Genomic DNA, 24,516 nt, shown 5'->3' on the forward strand with positions numbered 1-24,516 from the left:
TTGTTTTTTTAAGGTGTTATTTTCTTCAGCATTTCCCCCCCTCTATTACATGTAAAAACAACTTTAACATTCATTTAAAAAAAGTTTTGAGTTCCAAATTCTCTCCCTTCTTCAAACCCTCTCTGTCCACCCCACTTCCTGAGGTAATAAGTAATCTGATAAAGATTTGACATGTGCAATTATGAAAAACATTTTTCCATCATAAGTCTTTTTGAGGAAGAGAATTCAAATAAAAAAATGAAAATGAAATGTTTTAGTCTGCATTCAAATGCCATCATTTCTTTCTTGGAGGACATTATAAGTCTCTGGGATTGTCTTGTATTGCTGAGAATAATGGTAATTCATAGCATTTTTCACCACAAGTCCTTTGAACTTATCTTGTATCAATATATTATTGGTAATAGCTGTCAATCAAATATCATCACTATATATATTCTGGTTCTGCTCACTTCAATTTGCATCAGTCCATGTCTTTCTAGATTTTTCTGAAATTATCCTGCTTGTCATTTCTTGTAGCACAATAGAATTCCAATACTATCATATACCACAACTTGTTCACCCATTTCCCAATCAATGAACAATCCCTCAATGTCCAATTCATTGCCATTTGATAGTGGTTTTCACATTATTTTCTGAATTTTGTCTGGGTCATCCATGTTGATGCAGTCACTTTTTATGACCGAGTTCTTTGTTTTATCATTTTTCCAGCCTATTTCTTGACTTCGAGCTTCATGTTAAAATTGGGCTCTGCTTACATGCCCCTCCTCCTCTCAAAAATGACAGCTGATTTAATCATGGTTCCAGCATCGGAGGAGACAGGATTCGAAAAGGTATGCAAGGGCAAGGAAGCTCTCAGATGCCATTGAGAAGATGCCTGGAGATTAAGTGAAACATGACTGGGGTGTTGAGATGGTGGGATAGAAGAGGAAGTCAGTAATCAAGGTAAATATTAGAAGTGTGGGTTTGTCTGGAGAGATCTAGGTTTTCTACATTTTAAAGCGTCTTCGGGCATGTGGGGTCTTCCCTCGTGACCCCTGGAATTCCAGTCCATCTCAGCTTTCATTCTGCCAACCTCTAGGGAAACCACCAGTGTTCTATAACTGCTACCACCATAGACCCTGGCTTGAATGATTCTAACTCATACTTAAGAGTTATTAAATTTTATGTCTCATTCTTGACTTTAAATTTTGTTAAAATTGCATTATGCTTGCCTTAGAGTGGGGAGGCATTCCCAAGTGAAGACTCAAACATTAGGCTCTTCATACTGTTTTCATCTAGTTCTAGGGCGTCTGCAAGTTTTAATGCTTCTAAGGTGGTGTGATCTTGGGAGAGGTATGGTTGGTTACTGCTCTCCTGATCTGTGCCATTTTTGTTTTATTTCAATGGTTCCCTGAAGCTGCATAGCACTCCAGGGCCCCTGCAACTGACCACACTGCCAATCAATGCCAGGTGTACTCAGTGCTAGCAAAGGGTCCCCTGTAATCTTTCTGAGCAGTTGTCTAAAATCCTTACCATCTCTGGGCTTCTAGGTCCTGAAGCAGCTTCTGTAGCCACCATTGCCACCACTATGTGTGAGGGCTTCAGACAAACCTCTGCCCAGTATTAAAGACATCTCTGGCTGCTTAAGTTTTCTTAGGCCAGAAAAATACTTCACCCCCTTTTCATTGGCTCTGTTGCTCCAAAATTTGACTTGAGACATTGATAGTTGTTTGGATGGGTATGTTGGGCTGGGCCCTGGCCTGCACTTTTCTGTCTTGGTTCTGCTTATCAGGTACTTTTCTTAGAAAAACCCCAGGAAGTAGGATTTGAAAGGGTTTTATCATGTGGACTAACCTCATTTCCCACATAAGTTAAGGCTCATATTGGCTTATTCAAGGCCAGTCACATAGATGTTAGGCTCTAAGTGGTAGTTACAACTGAACATTGGTCCTCTGACTCCAACATAATGCTTTCTACACCATGTTGCATAAGCCCTCATTCAAGCTTTAATTTCATTGGGGTGGACACTTTCTTCTTCATTATGATGAAAATCTTTCTGTACTATAGTCAATTAGTCTAATGGTTTTGGCAGCTGAAAAAAAAATTCACTATTGGGTCAACCTTCTAGTTATATACTTACACTATGCATTGTCATTTTTCACTTGAGACTTTCATGATCACTTTTGGATTATTTTTGGCAAAGATACTGGATTAGTTTATCATTTCCTTCTCCAGCTCATTTTACAAATGAGGAAATTGAGGCAAACAGGGTGAGGTGACTTGGCCAGGATCACACAGATAAGTTGCATCTGAAATCAGAAAGTGTTGTCTTCCTGACCCTAGGCTCACCTAGCAGGCTAAACTTTTAATAACTTGGATAAAATGAACCTCAGACAAAAGGTTAGGAAGGCCTGACTCTTGCTGGCACATAACCTTCAAGAACTGGGGGCTAACACTGAGCCATGAAAACACTCAACAGCACTTCAAGTGGAAGGAAGGTCTAAAATAGATTTAAAATCAAATTAGTGTAGTGATGCTGAGATGGAACTTTTATGACTAGAATAACCATTTATTTTCTTATTTTAAAGGTTTGAAATATATTTTTATTACATTTTTTACTAAGTATATTTTGAAAAACTAAGGAATAACACATTGATCTCATAACACAAATAATTTCATGACATCTTTTAATGTTTTGATGAATACGGTCTCAATTACCTTTTCACAAATGCAGTGATCAATTTCTGCCACATTCACATCCACTTAAATTTAGGCCATTGTTTGGTTGCTAGTACACTAGAAAAATGGCATTGTTGGTATAGTGTTGGCATGTATGTGCCATCATTGCTTATATTAGGAATAAATAGTACTGGCAAGAACATTTGTAATTGGATAACTCTCTAGTTACCTTAATGATGGGGGGATGGGGGAAGACTTGGCATAAGCAAACAAGTTATTGCTGAGCCTACATCCCTATTTATAGTAAAATTCTTATGGCATTTAAAGTACTTGTGGGTTGTTGATAAAACTCAATAAATATGGATATTTTGGAATGGATTGTACAGATCCTTCATTAATAAGTAACCATTCTCTTGAGTTTATTTTTCTAACTGTAAATTTTAAATGAATTTCGAAAGTAAAGAAAAATAAAAGGGTGTAAAATAAAGTACCTATGATTCACAAAGTATATCACAAGTGCTAGGCTTTGCATTATTTTCTATGGTTTTACTGATGGGGAATTAAGAAGAGGGAGGAGAAATGGGAATTTCAATATATGTGGTTATATAGTATTTGACCTCCTCCAAAAGGCTTACTCATTTTATGGATGAGGAAGGAAACAGGCCCAGAGAAGATAAATTTTCTCAGTCATGCAACTTGGCCTAGATTCCCAGTCTCCAAATTTCCAGGTTAAGTGCTCCTTATACTTAATCAGCCATGCCAACTTGGGAAAGTTGTACCATTAAGCATCTATATTTGGGTATATTATGAATAAACTTGTTTGATCCTCATGGGCTTGTTGAGAACATGGTAAAACTCAGGTTCTGAATTTATTCTGGGGTTCCTCAGATAAAATATTTTTATGCTAAATGGTTAATTATCTGAAGATCTCTCTAGAATTTGATCTGAACCTTGGATAAGACAGTTACAAACTACATAATTTCACTAGGGCCTTAATCAAATCTAAGTGAAATACTAAACCCTTATCTTCTGGGTCAAATGGATCTTGACACAATATATACAAATATTAATTGTACAAAATAATTTGTTCAAACTAGAAAATATTAACTTAGTAAATTTATTGGAAATAAACTTTGGCAGGCTAAAGGAGGTCTAATTTAAATGCTGCCAATTATATCTTTAGTTTTTATGTTAATATATTCCTTAGAAATTTTGTATTACCACAGTGCAATAATTACAAAAAACTATTTTGTACTTAATATGAATCATTCCCTAGCTTCAAGAACATAAAAAATTTAGGGTTACCCAAATTATAGCAAGTAAGTATGATATGCAAATTAGATACTAAGTTGTTACTTGTTAATCCAGAATGCTTAACAAAATGAGTGTTATGACTAGCTGAATATTCATATTTGGAGCAACAAATTAGAAAACAAGATAAAAATTACAAAATATATAGAGTTGGATCATTCTGCACTAGTGGAGTGTACTCACACCAATGAGATCATGGATCCATAATACTGAGAATTACAAAACAAATTATGGTTGAGACTTTTTCAGATTATGAATAGGAGTTTATTATATTTATTAAAGTTTTTATTTAAAGTCCTATACATTGAATTAAAAAAAATATACAGCACTAGAAAATTTGGTATGGTAGAAACCTGGTGACTCAACAGTAGGGATTTATTTCCTTGCTCTAATTAGTTCAGAAAATGTCCAAACAATTCAGTATACTGCTGTGGGCATGCTTTGAAAACAAACAAACAAAAAAAGTATCTTAAAGTGCTGTTCCTTTTGTTTCCCTTCTGGCCAATTAATTTTCTTCTGGCCAGAATAAAATGACCAATATTTCAGAGTTGAAATGATGACTTCATTTATTTAAATACAAAAGTAATACTTCCTCAATGATTTTTGCAAAACACCATTAACTTGATTATTCAAAGTTATGGAGAAGAGCCAAGTGTACATATAAGAAAAGATCATTTTGTTTTGATTTGCATCATAGAATTTGGGGATGGGAATGATATTCACCTTCCTAAATATTTCTTTTCTTAGGTCTATTAAACTTTATGTATACAACCTGGACACACAGTGACAATGGAGGATAATGGGAAGCAGCTCAAAAGCATATTGAAATGGCAACGGAAAATTGAATTAGAATTCTGGTGGACATATAAGAAGTGACTACATACTAATAAACATCTCATCTGTTAAACATGTTAAAAATAGCTAATCTGAGAGTAGTTCTGTACCACGTCCTATCTTCTGATTCAAAACATCACATGGTAACCTTTTAAGTATTATTCATCTATTAAAAAAAATAACAAAAAACCACAAATGCAACAATTTTTTTAGAGTAGTTTTTTCTTTCAAATAAGTAGGCTTATATGGTACTATTTGCCATACATAGAGCTTTTAAAAAGTAGACAGCTTTGCAGCCACACATGCAGCAAATTGATTGTCGGCCATCACATTTTGTATCCTGACAAAACTGTGGCTAGTTAATCCTTATGTGCCAACCATAATTATTTGAGCTGGTCAAAGATACAAGAATCCAAATGATTATTCACACATAAGAACATTAAAATAATAATAATAATAATAATAATAATAAAGGTCATAAAGGAATTAAGTAGTGGATCTTTATAAACAGGACCCATGGCCCAGATATTCCACTTACTATTGCAGATTTATCTGAATTAAGTGCAAAATTTCCAGAAGTGAACCGAACAGAATTTTGAACCTGTCTGCAAACATAAGAAATGTATGAGGGGCAAAAAAAACTTAGCCATAGAATTTTAGAAGTGGAAACGGGCAGTTAAGCTTATAAGGGACTGAATCTAACCTTCTTAATGAGGAAACTGAGGCACAGCCAGGTGAAGAAGCATCTGTGGTCATTCAGCTAATTTGTGGACAAGTCTAAACTAGAACCTGAGTCTCAATTTCTTATTCAGTGTCCCCCCTCCCATCCCCCCAATTATATGTACTGCCTCTCAAAATATTTGGGGCAGCCTGAAATTTAAAATCAAGTCACTAAATCAAAACAAAATTAGGCCTAATTAATAAAACAAACATTCAGAAATTTCCAGTATTAATAACTAAAATTTAAAAACTTGCCAGGAATGTTATAACTAGAAAGTTAGAATGCTGAGTGAATGCCAATTCTTGAGTTTTAATATGCTTGACCTAAACAGTATAGAGCAAAAATAACTACTAAAATGTCAGTTCTAACATATAATGAATTTTAACTCATTAAATGAATTTAAGTTTTTATTTGCGTATTTCACTGTAGTGCTGTGACAACAAAATGACACCTGTGTACCAGCGCATACATCAACAATCCGATGTCACTTTCATTACACCACTGCTAAAATATTTAGCTTTTGAAGGTGACATAAGCATATAAGATGGCCATATCAAATAATTTTCTGGGTTTTTCTTTGATAAAAATCTTCATTTTTTTGTCCAATAAATATTTTATCAACCTTACTTTTACAGCCTGCAAATTATTGGGGCATAAGGGAGGAAATCACTGAACTGCGTTATAGTGAAATAGCTGCTAGAATAACCTCACAGGCACCAATAAGAGAAAATTCCATCATAATTAAGGGCTAATTATTGGTGTTAGTCCCACACTGATAAAGTTCTTTTGAAAATATGTTAGCCCACTTAAATGTGAAAATGCCCTTTCAACATGCACAGAAGAAAATATTCAGAAAGTTATTTTTTGGCCTTGCTATGTCAAAAGTCAATTGTACAAAGATCTACGCAATAAACCTAAAATGATAATTTTAAAAGTCCGTCTATTAAAAACAAAAATGTCATGCACTTTTATTATCAATTATGCAGATGCTTTAAAACTGTTGCAAGACCATATGGTATATATTAGCTTTTATACTGCTAATGCACAACTAACAGCAAACTTGATTAGAATAACAGAAATCTGTCTTAATTACACCTTTATATCACACTAAAGAGACAAATGCCACAAGATCTGCAGAAATATTCATTTCTGAGCACTCAAATGGCAGGGTAACTTTTTTTGTGTTGTAATCCTTCACATATAGAACAACAACAAAAGAAACAAAAAATCCTGCAGTCTCACTTTACAAAAAAAAGTTCTGCTGTAAAATATTAAGGGGACAGGGGAGCTGTATATTACCTATAACACAAAGTAACTTACAACTAGTGTCAAAGAGCAAACAAAACCTCTAAATAAAAATATCAAAATACATGTAGCAACAGAAGCACAAATGCTGCATTAAATACATTTAAGAAGACAATGTATTAGTTAATAAAAGACACATATATGGGGGGAATTTATAACAAGTAGCTAGTAAAGTAAAAGAATGGGGAAAAATCTGAACTAAACTTATGTTTTACCAGCCCTCCCCCCCCATTTAAGTACAAATATTTTTGGTGTCTTTCCATTCATAAAATACCTAACACTGTACATTCATTAAAAGTTTTTAAATTCACAGAAACACCTGGTTCTTTCCACAAAATTAACCTTCTTACTTTTTTTTTATAAGCATTTCAAAGTAGACATTATTATGAATGAAAAACAGCCAACAACTGGGCACACCTTTTTTTTGTTTTGTTTTTTTTGTTTTAACACTGAAGATTTACAAAAACTTTTTAAAAGTTATCATAATCCTTTTTGTCTTTTTTCCCTTCAGCTTCAAATCCATCAACTCCATCACTGTCCCTTCTTCGTTTTCTGTTGTTGTGGATATTGAAGCGTTGGTTCATTTGAGGCAAAGGATCCATACCTAGCACTTTGTGTATCTGACGGAATGCAAGGAGTCTCAGAGCAAACTGTTAAGAAAAAGAGTCATTGTGGAGTATAATTTTACTAGTTCAGAAAAAAACCCAAACATTATTCTTCACTTATGGAGATTAATCTAATTCCAACATTAACATCGCAAGTATAAATTAAAAAATGTCTGATTTTCATGAACAAAACCAAACCCACTCAATGCCTATGCTCTTCATGATTTAACAAATAGATGTGTTTATAGCCAATTACTCTACCACTGTGTTTATGAAGCTATAAAATTCATTCTAGACATTTGTTTCAAAAGATTTTGTTGGATCTTAGTTCTGGAGAAACTATGAAAAGATAGTCTTATTTATTTGCATGTCTAGTTGAACAACTCAAAAAACTTATCTTCCAATATCTGACAGCTTTCACCCAGAACAAACTTGTATAATCTAATGGAATTGTGCCCTCCCACAATGAAGATATTTTTGTTTATTTTATCCTCAGAGGAGATGGAAAAGTAATTACCTGTTTAAGAATCCATTGTAATATTTTTATTTAGTTTCTTTTTAATCAGGATAAAATAATTTCCTTTACTAGTATTTCATAATTATGATTTTACAGCCTTAATTTTCATTACATTTCTTTTCTTACAACTCTGTCCCCCTTTAGAAGAACCTAAAACTTTTAACAAAAACTCTTAACTAAAACTGAATTATCTAGCAGCAGATTTATCTCTTCTTCCTACACACTACGCTAGTGGTGTCATACTCAAATAAAAAAGGAGGATGAAAAAGAATAAATCATACACAAAGTATATTTGTAGATACTGATATCCCTGCCACATACTAACTTAGAAAACTATGTGTTTTGGTTTGTTTTAAAGATTATTTCCCAATTACATTTTAATATGGTTTGGGCTACATGTGGCTTCATGTTTGACACCCCTGTGCTATTATGGCTCTTATTTAAACATAATCGTACAGTTAAGCCAGACTGGAAAATTAAGTCTGTGTTTACTGAAGATTGTCTAGTCTTTAAGACCTCTGAAATGCTGAATAGGTTTGTAGACATATGCCTAAGGCAGATGAGCTAAATGCCTATCCAATTTTGAGAGTAACCTCTATTACATGCATAAGTAATCATTATCCTCAGGCACCATAGAAAGTGTCCTATTAGGTACACAGTATATTTTTATCCTGTGTGTAAGAGCAATAGGTCTTATGGATAGTGTAGTAGGAAGACATGAGCTCATTCTAAAAGGCTAGTCTGTAATAAACAAAGTATAGAGCTTAAGCTCTTTTATTATTATTATTTATGACCTAAAGTTGGGCAACTTAAAAATTACATACCTAGGTCACACAGAACCAGGAAAGATCTTAAGGGATCATTTAGTAAAACTCATTTTATTAATGGCATTTCCTACATCCATCCTATACATAGAAGATTTTTATTTCTGATACATATAACAGATAATAAAAAAATCCTCATCAAGAATTAGTGAGTTATTTTTGTAGCAAGCCAAATTTGAGGCATATCAATGTAATAAAACACAATCTGCACAACTATTATTCATAAATACTTAAAATCTGTGCAATATTCAGACTTCTGTCCTAAGGTATTTGAATAACTTGCTTGATGAGGAATTATGGTGCCTATGCAAGTTTTCTAGAACACATCAATATGATTAAACTTAATTTTTCTCTTTCCCCCCATCTGTATTAAGAATTTAGCTCCTTGCCACTTTCAATGAACACATTTCAAGATTTCCTAATCTAAAAGGACATAACATCAAGCTTTTAATATGTAGTCCTCTCTTAATTGAATGAATGTGGATAACCCACCAAATAATGTTTTTGCTTTTCTCTTTCCACTTTGAAGGTTATCATATGCACGCCCAGAGAATAGTTAACGAGTTAGTTTATGCTAACTATAAAGAAGGTAAAACCTATTAAAAATAATATAATAAACTCTAAGGCTATATTTATGTTTTGAAATCTACACATCCCTTCTCTTCCCCATAAGTATAACTGGCTAAGAATTGATTGCAAAAGCAATATATTAATGAATATAAAGCCCATAATAGAAAACAATTGCTCACTCTACTGATCCTACTCTCAAGTACTAGATTCACTAGTTCAGAATGTGTGACTCTGAGCAAGTCATTTTGCTTCTCTGGAGCTTGGTTTTCTTCTCTGTAAAATAAGAGAGCTGGAATCAATGATCTCTATAAGATCCATTTGTGTTCTATGACCCATGAACTTAGTCTATGATCTTAATAGATTTACCCTGGTCTGTTATACTTAGCTGGCTATAGTTTCCACTACAAGAGATAGTAACATTACCTGGGCACTAGAAGTAATATCTTCCCGTTGTTGGTCAGTCATTGTAGCCAGTGTATCAAATGGGTCCTTTTCACAGGGATCTAGAAGTCCAGGACCACCTATAGCATATCACCATTAAATAGAGAAAAAAATATCCTTTAAAAATCATTCAGCCCTATTCAGCTATCAAAAATCAAATAATTAAGTATAACTTGCCTTTAAGAATAATTCCTGAAGAAATACACTCAAAAACTCTTCTCAATGCATCCCCAGGACTCTGAGGTCCAGAAGCACTACTGATTGCTTTCTCTACTAGCAACTCCATAGCCTTAAAAAAAAAAAAGTTAATATTGTTTTAATAGTTCACAAAGAAATTTGCATGCTGTCTACTGGTGCTAATGAGAATAAACTTATAGTCAGTAAAAAAATGAAAGGTGTGGAAGACAAACTAATAAGCAAAAAACAGAAGCATCAAGTTACATTTTATAAAAAGCTTATATGCTAAACTGATTTTGCAGTTTGTACTTAATAAAAACAAAAATGAGAAAAATAGTTATCTGCAACATTTTAAAATCATTTTGGTCATTATTTTAAATAAGCAGATATGGTCAGGGACTGATTGTTATATTGGCATTTACAATCACCAAAAGTCACAAATGCTTTGGTAAAAGACTCAACAGAGGATTTATGGAAAAATAGGAACAAAAATCATAGACAATGTGATATCATAGATGGATTGTGACCTAAAGTTTGTGGAATGAATACTCACATAAGAATTATTTACATTTAAAAGTTTAAGTATAGTGAAAGCATATAAGAGTCTTCCAATTTTAAAGGCTCAAAATGTTTAATTTTAAAGGTTTTCAAAGACTTAAGCACTTTATTTTGATATTAAAATATTCTGGTAATTTTAAGTTAAAGAAGATAAGTTTTTTTTCCCACTGTTTATAAACAGCAAAACTGTAATTTTCACTTGAGGCATTGTTAGATTATAATTGCACTCTCCAAGGGGCAACTAAAAACTGCCTATCTATCTTGGAAGTTACCTATTGTGAATAACTTTTTTAAAAAATCATTTTTCCAAAGAATGGCCAACACTATTAAATGAATATTTGTCCATTCCAGAAATTTGTGTTGCTACTGACTTTTATTTAAAAGGTCCACTAAATAACCTAGAGATAGAATACAGTTTTAATAATAATAAAAACTGTAAATGATACTGGGTCTATAAAGATCAGTGGTGATGATTCACTTAGAAGAATATGGTCAAATAAAGATCATCAACTTTGAAGACTTAGTTACTCTGAGGAACACAACGACTAACCACAATTATAAAGAACTCATAATGAAGCATGCTATCTGACAGGACTCAAACCACAAAATGAAGCCTATTTTCTTCTTTTTCAGGTTTCCCTGCCTTGGAAACATGGCTAATGTTGGCATATATTTTGCATACTGATACATATTTGAAACGAGTCTATTTTTTCTTGCTTTCTCAGTGGGAGGGGAAATGAGAGTGGGGAAGAGAATTTAGAACTGAAAATAAAAATTTTTTAAGTTTGTACAAAACAAAAGTTAGATGCAATATTAAAGTAAAGCAATAGGAAGCAATCCAAATAACCCAAAGTTGGGGAAAGCCTAGGCAGATTACAGTAATATTAACCTAATATAAATATAATAAATATGCAGAAATAAGGAACAGCTTCAGATATGGAAGAGTACTACTTATATCTAGCATTGCTTCTTCACTTTATAGATGAGGAAACTGAAAGCCCAGTTTAGAAGAAGTAAGTACAAATTCAATAACTAAAACCCAGGTATTTGACCTCCAAATCTAAAACTCTGCATTGCACCACATTTTCTCAAATAATAATACAAAGCATTCAATTCAACAAGCCAAGTATTAAATATCTACTACATGCTAGGCACTAGGAACACAAAGACAAAAACTAAACAATGCCCTCGGAGAGCTTAAATTCTACTGCAGTACAACTGTGAGAAGTAAAATGGAAAGTACATATTGAAATTACAATTATGTAAAAGCATATCTGTACAGCAAACAGTAATAGGTTTAAAAAGGGGTTTTTAAATATATGCTTATTTTTATTATCGAGCTTACTCATTAAAAAAAAAAACTTTTGGTACAAATTTTACACAGGTCAAACTAATCTATGCCTAACTTTACATATTTTGAAATTTATAAGCATTCTAATTTTCAAAACATAAGAAATGTTAAGTCTTAGGATAGGACCAGAACCTGAGTTTCTCTAGATTTCAGGCTAATGCTAGCTCTGAAATCACATCTTGGACCATTCAACACCAGTGAACACTAAATAAATAGCCACCTCACTTATTCTGGCTTCCCTTACCTACCAACTTTACCTGCTTGCTATATAGCCAAGAACCAGGAAAATATTGGACCTAATTTTTATCTGAAGTGTTTATTTGGTACTTATTAACTCTTATTTTAAACCCCATTATGCTTCTATAAACAAAGGAATGGAGGAACTACAGATGTGGAATGCTATATTATATGAAAAATGGTTGTTGTATTAGTTGATTTTGTTTAACTGGTTTCTGTTATAAGGGAGGATTCTATTTGGAAAACGAACATTAATTTAAAGGGATTAGAAAAACAAAAACTTTTGCCACCCCTGACTTAAAGCATCAATAAAGCATTTTTTAAAAGTACTATACAACTGCCAATGTGATTGTTTTGTATATTAGAATATGTCAACCCTGCCACCTCACTCCTTTTCTGATTGGCATTTAAACTGGCCCCTTTCCAGCCTTCTTGCACTTCAGGTCTAACTATCCTGGCCTAACTGCAGTTTCTTTTTAAATACAGTTCCACTAGCTGTCTCTCATATGTGAGAGATATTTTCATGACTGTTTCCTTAGTTTCCTTAAAAACACCATAAAAACTTCTTTCCTTTCTTTTAAAAAACCAAACCAAAACATAATTTATTTTGTGTCTTAGAACAGATACTTAGTGTTTTGATTCCAAAAGCCAAAGAGAGAAAAGGGCTGGGTAATTAGGATTAAGAGACTTGCCCAGGGTCACACAGCTAAGAAAAGTCAGTAGAAATTTCACCTTCTGCAGGAGGTCATTCCTGCTCCCCCTACCCCTGGTTCTTTGTGTCCTTTCCTCTGCTATTAACTTCCACATATCTATATCTTGTATGTACTTGGTTATTTACATGTCTCCTCTATGAGAATCTAAATGCTTTGAGATTTTTAGAGCAGGGACTGGTTTTGTCTTTTTGGGGGAAGTACAAGGTGGGAGGGGAGCGCGGGGGGGGGGGGGGGGGGGGAGGAGGAAGAGGGGCACATGCATTTCCAGAACTTAGAACAATGCCTAAAATAAAAAGAGCTTAATCTGGAGGGCAATTTAGAACTATGCCCAAAGGGCACTAAAAGAATGCCCTTTGATCCAGCCATAGCACTGCTGGGTTTGTACCTCAAAGAGATAATAAGGAAAAAGACTTGTACAAGAATATTCATAGCCATGCAGTTTGTGGTGGCAAAAAATTGGAAAATGAGGGGATGCCCTTCAATTGGGGAATGGCTGAACAAATTGTAGTATCTGTTGGTGATGGAATACTATTGTGCTCAAAGGAATAATAAAGTGGAGGAATTCCATGTGAACTGGAACAATCTCCAGGAATTGATGCAGAGTGAGAGGAGCAGAACCAGGAAAACATTGTACACAGAGACTGATACACCGTGGTACAATCGAATGTAATGGACTTCTCCATTAGTGGCAATGCAGTGATCCAGAACAACCCAGAGGGATCTACAAGAAAGAACACTATCCACATTCAGAGGAAAAATTGTGGGAGTAGAAAAACTGAAAAACAACTGCTTGATCACATGGGTCAATGGGAATATGACTGGGGATGTAGACTCTGAACGATCACCCTAGTGCAAACATCAACAATATGGAAATAGGTTCTGATCAAGGACACATGTAATACCCAGTGGAATTGCTCATCAGCTACAGGAAGGGTAGGGGGAGGGAAGGAATATGATTCTTGTAACCAAGGAATAATGTTCTAAATTGACTAAATAAAAATTTCAAAATAAAAAAAAAGCCTAATAATGAATATTTGCTGGCTGACTGACATTCACAACAATAACCCAAAGCCATCAAAAATAGGTTTAATTACTGTTAAATACACTCTCTGTTTAAATAGGCCAAAGTGTTTATTACATCTTAAAATGGTTAAACAAATATCTTGTTACTTAAAAGTTAAATTTTAGAAATCTGGAAAACTTCCTGATATAGAACATCTCATTTTCCCATAATGCTAAATAAGGTACTGCTATACAATGTTGTACATGACATTTATTAGGAAGGACAATATGGAAATGATAACAAAGAATTCAGGGTAGGCATAGGGCAAAGTTTATAAATAATATCAGTTAATGATTCAATGCTTATAAATTATATTAAAGATAGAAAAATTTGCAAACCTACTGGCTAGAAATATATACAAAACTGCATTCAATGTTAACTTCTAGGGAATATACAAATATCCCTTCTACATCATAGGGGTTAGAGGTGTATCACCTCTGCAATCTGGAAATCTCAACTTTTTTGGCTTTCACATTATTTTTGCAAACTTTAACTTTTACTTATTTTAGCTTTAAAACAGAAATTGTGTATATTTATGGCATTAAAAGAAAAATATTGATTGTGTACAATTATATATATGTACATATAAAAAATTAAAATAAAATGCATTTCTGAGTTTCTAAACTTTTTTCTCTTGCCTTCTAGCCTTTGTGTGTCATCTGTGGCCTCTACAAAACTCCCCAAACATTGCCACTTAATTTCTTATGCTGAACCACAATATACTGAAACCACAATGGGGAAAGTGCATAATATATAGTATATAATATATAGTATATACTTGTATATAAATTCTTGAGAAATTTGACAATTTTATAAAAATTGTCTAGTAAGGATTTGTAGAAAGGTTGATATTTGCAGTAGTGAAAAAACTATGCACACAAATGAAAAAATTAAATTCATTTAAAATTTTAAATAACTGTGATATATAAAAAAACCCTGCTAAAATTTCAAATCTGTTCAGTGCCAAGTATTAAGGATTCTGGATCTTCTATTTAGGTACACGAAATACATGAGGAGGAAAGGGTGAAGTCATGAGTTTAATATGGCATGATATAGGACATAAATGTATATACAATACTTGTTAAAAGAAACTATCTAGATTCATAGGCTGCTAGCTTATAAAATGACACCGTATAGAAATTCTGAATATATGCTAATGTTGCATAGAAGTAAAATATCAATGATTATAACAGTGGAAATAAAATCAAAGAGTTGCTAATTTAGGGTGAACCTTTTTGGTAGATGTAATGCTTACAATATAAAACTGCATCTAATACTAAATCATTAAAGATCTAGGATTATGACATTTAGGTATACAGCAAAAGGAAAAGGTCTTCCCATCTCTGGACTCTCCTCATTTAAAAAAGTTAAATGTCTTAATAATGACTGGATGAACATCTGTTCAGTTAAACTTGCTTAGAAATTATTTGTATTTTAATTAATTTTACTACATAAAGCAACAAAACCATTTTTCAGTCAATACGCATTAAGTCACCATCAGAATTCTTAATCCATTTATTCTCATTCAATTATTCTTGTTCTCTTTATAGTTATAATTAGTATATACTGTGATTTCCTGCCCCCCTTTTTTTTTTAATTTTTACTCTGCCTTATTTTACAAAAGTATTTCTATATTTCATTGTATTCCTACACTTGGTCTTAATTGTTGTTCAGTATTGCATTACATTAATGTATCACAATTTATTAAACAATTTTCCCTGTCACTGGACAGTTAAGAATGGTTCCAGGTTCTTTTGCAAATTACACATATAACTGCTATAATTTTTGAAGAAGGAACTTTTTCTTGATATTTTTAACAAGACTTTTAGGGTATATTCCCAACAACATAATGATTGCATCAACAAGTCTGATTAAGATTGTTCTCAATTTTGCAATTCAAGCATGAATTAATGAGTATCTTTTTCTCCACAACCTTGTCAGCATTGTTTTTGATGATTTTAGTTATTTCTGCTAATCTGATCACTGTGCTGGGGTAGGAGATGGGCACCTCAAAGTGGTTTGCATTTTTATTTCTGATTACTATTGAGATTGAACATTTTTCAAGTGATAGCAATTTCTGTTTCCTCTTCTGAAAACTCTAGGTTGAATTTGACTGTCTGACTGAAAATAATTTATTCAATGACTACATTTGCATGAATTGGCAAAGGGAACAAAACAGATAATAAGCTCAAATTACTCAGCTTGCCTTCAATGTATTTCACATATCTATCACCAACCCTTCTTTATTGTCATAGGTAATTATGAACTGACTTTAAAACTAGAATTAACTATTATGAAGATATACAAAAATTAATCTGTTAATTTGAATACATTATTTCTCATTCTGGAGGAGCTAATGCTTCCAAATTATCTTAATGATGTTTACAAACAAATATTTTTCTATAATATCAACCAAAAGAACACATGATATCATTTACATGTTTCAGATTATAGGCTTTCATAATACTACTTTACTTATATAGCTACTATAATTATATGGATAAATATGTATTTACAATCCTTTCTATTTTCTAGTTAACCTAGATCACAAGATCTTACCCTGGGGTCCTAGGACCCTTCAAGGGTCTATGGATAGGTTTCAGGGACAATAATGTTGGATAGGAAAAAAAATTCTTTATCTTCATCAACCTCTAACTGAAATTTAGCATTTCTTTAGCACTAGTAGTATATATAACTTTGTCACCAATAGAAATATTTTATTTCATCACATAATTGTTACAGCTTTTGAAAAATCTCAAAAATATAATCGACACTATTATTTTTGAGTTATTGTAATTATTAGACCCAGTAATAGACTGCATATCTTAGCCTTCTACTGTCTATTTCTTTTCTTAAAAACATCTTACCTCCTGTCTTAGAATCAATAATAAGGCAGAAGAGAGATAAGGGACAGGCAATTGGGGTTAAATGATTTGCCCAGGGTCCTATACATAGGAAGTGTTTGAGGCCAGATTTTAAACCAGAACCTCTCATTTCCAGATCCTTTTCTATATTCACCAAGTCACCTCACTGTCCCCAGATTCTATTTCAATACATTTGATTTCCTTTGTAATCCTATTTATTTATTTTAAGCATTCTAAGAAGGTCTCTATTCAGGCTTCACCCACCAGAATATCAGAAACTCATGACACCAGAAAGGTGAAGAACCCTAACCTAAATGATTTCTTATTGGTAACGTATTCAGTTAAGACATTATTTGATTATCTATACCATATGTAAGGTACCCGAGAAGGCACTAAATTGCACCTACTGTGTTTGAGTAGAGTCCAGTACACTTTGGTAATGGGGGACTCTTCCCAATGCATTTCAAGGAGCTGTGCTCCACTGGGGCTCTGCTGTTTTAACTCCAGACCCCCTGACCCTATGACATGAAAGTATTGATGGCATCTTTTTAAATCTACCAAAACCACAAAGCTGACATGGCTCATAGCTATCAAGACATGCTAAAACATTGGGTTAAATATAAGAAGATTAATTTGAGGGATATAAATCTTTAATCTTACACTTCTACTTTTGATTCAAATTCAAAGTATAAAATAGAGGGAGGTACGGCTTGATAGAAGCTCAATGGAAAAGGATATGGCAGGGGAGAGGCCTAGAAGATTGTGTGAATTAAATATCCAAGAGTACCCCAATTCCAGAAAAACTCACTTCATAGATAGGCATCATTATATCGTGTTTTAATTTGCCAGCTTGGCAGTGTAGTTCCTAACCAGCTGAAGTCAATATATATGGCATGTCTTCTACCTTGGCAAATTAGAAAATCTAGGTAGAAGGGATTAAATTAATGGGTGAAGCAGGAAGCTCTTTGCTATTTTTTTCTTGAAGGACTACTTCCCTACTCTCTCTGTCAAGATCTGACCCCATGATCTTTCCTGGCCAGGGCCAAAGAGAAGCCCAAATCTGGGGAACGATTTCTAGGAAGTAGCCACATAGAGCAGCAGTGGGTGGCAGCAGCCATCAGGGAACCCAGTGTCAAAGAAACACAGTGCAGTTCAGAGACCTTTTAGTTAGACTGCGCATTTGTTCTCTTTCTTACTTTTACTAATACATAATTATAATTTAATATATAGTCTATATAATTTAAATTATAACAAGCCAAAGGGGTGAATGATGGCTAAGATCATTGCAATTAGACTACCATCAAAGAAGCAGTGTTCACGACTAGAAGACTCTTGTTATCTGCCTTGATGAACCTAGAAACCATTTATTTTAGAAGTTTATTGATGTTCATGCCCAATGAGGTTCAGTTGCAGGAACTGAGGATATTTAACCCAAAGACAAGGCTTCTCAAGACATTTGCAGAGCAGTCACATGGAATAGGAATTGGGTCAGTTCTATCTTACTCCAAAGTAGAGAACTAGCAACAATAAATAGAAATTACAAAGAGGCAAATTTAGGCATCCTAAAGAAAAACTTCTAAGGAATGGGCTGCCAGGGAAGATTTGTCTCCCAAACTAGAAAGATGATTTCAAGTAAAAGTTTGATGACAATTTGTCAATACATTGAAGAAAGGATTATTCAGGTGTTGGTTGGAATAGATGGCCTTAAAGGTATTTCTAAATCTTAAGATTCTGTATATTGTAGGCAAAATGTTTTTCTTGCTATAAGAAATAGGATTGCATATAATTGATTTTGATTTTGTTTCACTCTCAAAACAAGATTTTATGTTAAATAATTCTACTTCAGCATTATCCATAAAGTAGCCAGTATAAAATATAAGGATTCTGAAAGGGATATGGTATTTTAAGCAAAATGTGTGAACTTTGTAATAGAGAAAGCTACTTGGCATCAGTAATAAAATCATTATGAAGCAGGTATTGCTACAGAAGTATCATCAAAGTAAGTCAAAGAAAAATAAAATAAATGGCTTAGCTAGCATCTTTATTTTAGGTGGTATAGTACTGGGAAGAAATAACATTGTTATGAAAATATCCAAGTTCCTGCTGTTTTTCATAGGGAAGAAAGTACATTATCTTTAGGGAATGAAAAGCAAACTTTAGGTCCAAAAATTAGTAATATTCCTAACATTCATTTTTCATGGCATATAAGTTAAAAACAACTCACCCAGCTGGGAAAATCTGACCAAGTTGGAACTCGCTGACAGAGGTCACGAAGAATACGTATGATAATCACACAGGACTGCAGACCGTTAGCTCTAGCCTTGAGAGCAATACAAAATCCAAATTAATTAATCCTAGAAACTACTGGAAATAGCCCTTGATGAAAAAAGCTAAAACACCACTGTTCAATGGAAGCTCAGCTATAATGACAGAAACAAATCACTCCAAAATTTCATTCCATGAGCTGCCATTTACAGCAGTATTTTATGCCAGGGTTAGTACTTTTAAGCTGTACTTTAAGTCATAGTGCACAGATTATACAAGAATAATATTTCTTGATCCCCTGTGAACTTTGACCTATGTTCATTTATAACAGTAAAATAAAAATCTGCCTATATTAGAAATAAAAGGAATAAAGTAAAGAGCTAAAAAGTTTTGTCTAGGGACTGAAAGGTTGAGGGAATCTGTTTGGTTTCTTTACTGTGCCTTTGCAAGACTGCAAAGTCACTAAACCAAACAGCTGCTTCCTCACCTTTCACTCCCTACACTTATAAACTTAGAGAAACAGGAAAAAAAATCTTAAAACTAAACACAAAGCTTTAAACACATATTCCATTATTTAAAGCAAAGGTACTCTGCAGCCTTATGGAATATAATATAAATACACAGCATATGGTGATCCAGAGCGAGTCAAGCTTTCAACATCGCCTTCTCAATGACCACACACACACACAAAAAAAACCAAACACCCCAAAATGTAAGTCTCTTGTCAAATCAGCAATAGCTGCATAAAGCAGAACTGTACTGAACTATATTAACATTTTTCTGTTTATTTAATTTAAAGTAGCATTGCCATGGGCAACCTTTGAGTGTTTATATACAGTTAAACATACTGTAACTGAACTACTCTCTCATAAGGCTACAAGAAAAAAGTAAAATGATGTTCCGAACCTGGAACCACTTAGCGTGGCGTAGAGCAGCCAGAGCGTCAAGGCATTTTTGCCTGTCCAAGACGTCCGGTGGGTCTTTCACCATACCCGAGGTTACATCTAAAATGGATTGAATTGGCAAAATGCAGTGAGGAATGGGTGTTTGACCAGGTGAGCAAGACACTTCCTTAAAGTAGCTTCAATGTCACACATGCCATTTGAGAGTTTACTAGCACTTTGAAACCAATGTTTTATATTTAGCAAAATTATTTTAAGTTCAAAGAACATTAATCCAATAGGAAGATTAAGAGCAAAATGAAGTTTAGCTCTCAGTCATTTTACAATTGCACTGTCATGATTGTAACAGTGTAATCAGAATTCAAATAAATATTCTAGAAAAATAAATCCCCTCCAAAATTAAAAGCTAAAGGAAGGATGATTGGACACAGTGCACCAGCACAAAGAACACAAGACAGAGGGAACACAAAAATCCACTTCAATAAAGTAGAATTTACAACAAACTTATGGAATTTGCTCATCATCTTAAATGGTCACAGGCTATTTTGGACCTAATTTCAGAAAGGAAATCATTGTGAACAAGGTTTGAAAGAGATTTTAGAATTTGTGGAAAAGGAAGATTTTAAATAACAGAAAATAGAAAATTCTAAAAAAGATTTAAGAAATATTTTTCCTTGAGTTTGACTTTCTTAAAAGGGAATGCCTTTTAAAGTTCTCAGAGTTCTCATTAAGCACATCATGGTACCAGCCAGAGAGAAAGAATGGATATAAAGAAAAGGGGAAATAAAGGCAGAATAAAAAGTGGATACAATAAAGATAGTGCTTCACTGATTGGGAAAGGCAATATATTTTGTTTAGCTCAACTTAATATGTAATTTGTAGGTTACTATGTCAAAAATATTTTTCACACTAGAGGGAATATACAAATGTGTCTGGGAAGAAAAAAGGAATAGTACTTAAAAAGCAGGGCAAACTGAGTTACTTCAAATAATGAAAAAAAATTTTTTTAATGGCCAGTGGCCAGTTCAACATCCAATTTAATAATTAGTTACCTTTCATCTCAATGTAAGAACATATACACCTAAGAATATCAAAATGGTAATGAAATAAATCTTAACTGGTAACTTATTAGCATCCATCAACCAGAATAGAAATACACCTTAGAGTGCAGAGCCCAACCTCCTCATTTTAGAGATGATAAAACCAGGGACAAGAGATATTGAAGTGACTTGCCCAAAGTCACATATTTAAATGACAGACCTAGGATTAGATGAGAGGTCCTATACCTATACCTCTAAGTTTAGGCATTTTGCCCTGCACAATGCTGCCTAAGTCTTGTTATAAAATTGCAGAGCTGAAAAACCGAAATGATATAATATAGATTAACTTGTAGGAATTATTTACTGAGCTTAGTATAAAGATGTTAAAGGTGGAAAAATTTTACATCACATAAGTTACTGATTACATAAAATACTTAAGTAGAACGGTACTAAATGTTATGGGAATTTGGAAAACAACAAAGAAAAGTTGAGGTCATTAATGTAACAGAAAGGGCAAGACACTGGGGTGTGAGAGAAAAAAAAGGATTTTTAAAATTATTAAAGAACTAATTTATAAATGGAAAATTTATCCCTGCTTTACTGATTATAAATCCTCAGAAACCTTCTAAGATACTGGGCATATTTTAAATGTCAACTAAGAGGCTACTATTTTATCATTGCTATTACAAAATTTGAGATTCCATTTTTAGTTCTTACTATCAAGATTAAGGCAAAATGGGAAATTTGTGATAGAAAATTTGTGATATTTTAATATAAAATATAAGATAGACTATATAGTAAAAAAAAGGATTTTGAGGCAAATAGAATGAAAATTAATATATTCAGGCAAATTATTAGTAAACATACATTCATAGAAAAACTATTAAGACAAATCCCAGGAGTCAGAAATACAACTTGGCTATCTATAATGCTAGTTGGGACTTTTTTTGAGAAAGGAAAAGACATTATTGGAAAGCACAGCCAGGAAAGTAGTAAAAAGCAGAAAAGAACAAGGGCATAATGTGCCAAAAGCTTTAAGGTCCCTTAATTATTTACATATTTGGTTAAAACTTGAGTGCAAATAGGTGATACTGTGCAATCTTTTTTTTTTAATAAAAAAATAAAAACTCAGTAGATTAAATTCCTATTAATTTAAAACTTTACAGTATTAATTTACTCCAAATTCATGATACCTTCCCCCCAACCCCGATCCACAAGCAGAAAATATTTTTTTATATTGTGGTTCAGAAGTATCCCATATATCATTGATGGCTAGCATAAATGAGTTTAAAATTTTTAGCTCATTATCTAAGTCCAAAGATGCCAAGACACCTATTGCAATTTCAGAATAAATTATGGCAATATATTGGGGAATTTGAAATAAAATTTTATGTGTGGATTTTTGTACCCATTTTACATTTCAAGTGGATTAACCCCTTAATAAAGATCACTGTGCTAAAATTACATTTGTTGCTTAATACCCTGTTAACATACAACAGAGACTAGGTTAATTTACAAAAAACAAAAGGCAAATTCTTACCCTAGGTGAATATATTCTAAAAATATATGAATAAGGGGTTAATCGTCAGTTAAAAGACATGCTGTGTCCACACTATTTACTAATTAAAAGTTAACAGGTATATGAATTTCAGTAAACATGGTTATATGAAATATATAATCCAGTCAACCATTTTAAAGCTAGTGTGAACACCGCTTAATTCTATGAAAGATAGAGACTAGGACAAAAAAAACAGAACAAAAACAAAACAAAAACAAAAAAGCACACAGAAAGACAGTAAATGCTAGAACTATGCATCCAAAACCCCTCCTTAGTCAATATGGCAGGTGTGACACTGAGCTTTTGAAAACCTTGGTCAAAAATCCTTCCGATGTCTTGGCAGCAACCCCTGACAGGAATCAATTCCCTCTGCTAGAAGGCTTTGGACCGGGCCTGATAAGCTAAGGATGGAAAAAAAAACACACACACACATACTTGACTTGCTGAAGAAAAGATTCCACAGCAAGGGTTAGAGCATTTTGAACATATCAAATTTAAAGTCAATTCTGTGAAACGATGCATAACTGTCAAACGCAAACTACTACAGAATATGATTGCTATGCGATTAACAGTTATTTCAATAATTTAATTTGATTTTAAAAGTCATTTAAAATTTTTTTTTTTTGGAGGGAGAATTAAATAGGGCCATCAACAGGGTTCCGTACTTTGTGCAAGGTCTTCATTTATAAGAATTCTTCCGGCAAAGCCTTCCTTAACACCTGAACTAACTCCCCGAAGCAAGCTAAAGGCTTTAAACCATTTTAAGACACAGAGCATTGGGAGCTGCAGTAAGAGAAAAACCACACATACCGTTATTCTGCAGCAAGATAGAAGCAATCTTCATGATAAAGCTGAAGACATGGTTTACTGCACTTATTTGCAGTGAGGCAACACTGTATAAATGTTTCTGACATTTTTGTATATCCATTTTTCAGCTCAGTGTCTTGAAGTGAAATCTATTAATTTTTTATTTTACTATTTTCCTTCAGAGTAATATTTACTTAGCAGATAAATGAAACTCAGAACAGTAATTCTAATTCAAAAGTGGGTCAGACAAAAATAGTTTTGTTTCCTTTGGAAGGGATAAGTTATTAAAGTTTTTAAGTTATTATGCCTATGGCTCATAACCTAAAGACTTTTGCTCCACTACACAGTAGCAAAGAACAAATTAAACCCAAATGGGCTATAATTTGATGTGTTCTAGATTAAAAAAAAAAAGCCTTTTCCTTCATAAATCTTGTTGTATGGTTTCCTTAACAAATCTTAAATAAAGTCACATTTTACATGACTTAATTTGACTTACTTAAAAACAGTAAAATCCATGACCAGACCAGATTGGAGCCGGCTTTTAAAAAAACTCAAAATACCAAAACAAAAACCCCAAAACAAAAAAAGCAACGAAGAGCCCCCCCCCCCAAACAACCTTCACACAAAATCCATTTATCTTTAAAGATGTTAAAATGAAGTGAAATGTGTAGCACGTGAAATTCAATAGATTTCCAATGAACACATTAAAAGAAATAAGAAATTTGGACAACAGAGCATAAAGCAGTTGTCATCATAAAGCTCTGCCTTCACAGATTATACAAGTATAATAAAACCCCTCATATATTATGAGAATGAAAAACTTTTGGTATCATTTTAATATATAAGTTCTTAATAGTCTTGCTATATGCATAGTATTTCATATTAGTTTATCTTTCCCCCAAGGCTGCATTATGAATATGGTATAGACTAACTTCAATTTCAATAAATATTAAGATGTATGAAAACAATATAAAAGGAAACAAAGTAAATTTTATCTGACCCATAAAAACGATAGAACCAACATACTGCAGACACTGATCATGCTCGTTGGCTTAAAAGCTTTGGAAGCTTTGAAAGTGTTATAGAACAGTCCCTAAAGCAACACTGCTGGCACCAGAATTTCATATTCTATAAATGTAAATTGATTTTAAGAGTTCTGACTTGGACTTGAACTCACTAACTATACTATTTATTA

General features: G+C 33.2%; 1 protein-coding gene across 3 annotated transcripts in view; it reads right to left on the bottom strand.

Moving 5' to 3' along the window:
* Positions 1-5,918: 5,918 nt before the first annotated feature.
* The window catches only part of ZFR (zinc finger RNA binding protein), a 73,687-nt gene continuing 55,089 nt past the window's right edge, over positions 5,919-24,516 (bottom strand). For 2 of the 3 annotated variants that reach the window (XM_001365752.4, XM_007487500.3), the window contains 5 exons: positions 19,921-20,018; positions 18,974-19,069; positions 9,964-10,075; positions 9,769-9,866; positions 5,919-7,479 (listed from right to left, as the gene is read on the bottom strand). In XM_001365752.4, the coding sequence (XP_001365789.1) occupies positions 7,300-7,479; positions 9,769-9,866; positions 9,964-10,075; positions 18,974-19,069; positions 19,921-20,018 (584 nt within the window). In that variant the 3' untranslated portion in view covers positions 5,919-7,299. Of the gene's footprint in view, positions 7,480-9,768; positions 9,867-9,963; positions 10,076-18,973; positions 19,070-19,920; positions 20,019-24,516 lie in introns of those variants that run through there. The other variant, XM_007487501.3, reaches the window with a different exon arrangement.

This window comes from Monodelphis domestica, chromosome 3, assembly GCF_027887165.1.
Source record: "Monodelphis domestica isolate mMonDom1 chromosome 3, mMonDom1.pri, whole genome shotgun sequence".
Lineage (NCBI taxonomy): Eukaryota > Metazoa > Chordata > Mammalia > Didelphimorphia > Didelphidae > Monodelphis > Monodelphis domestica.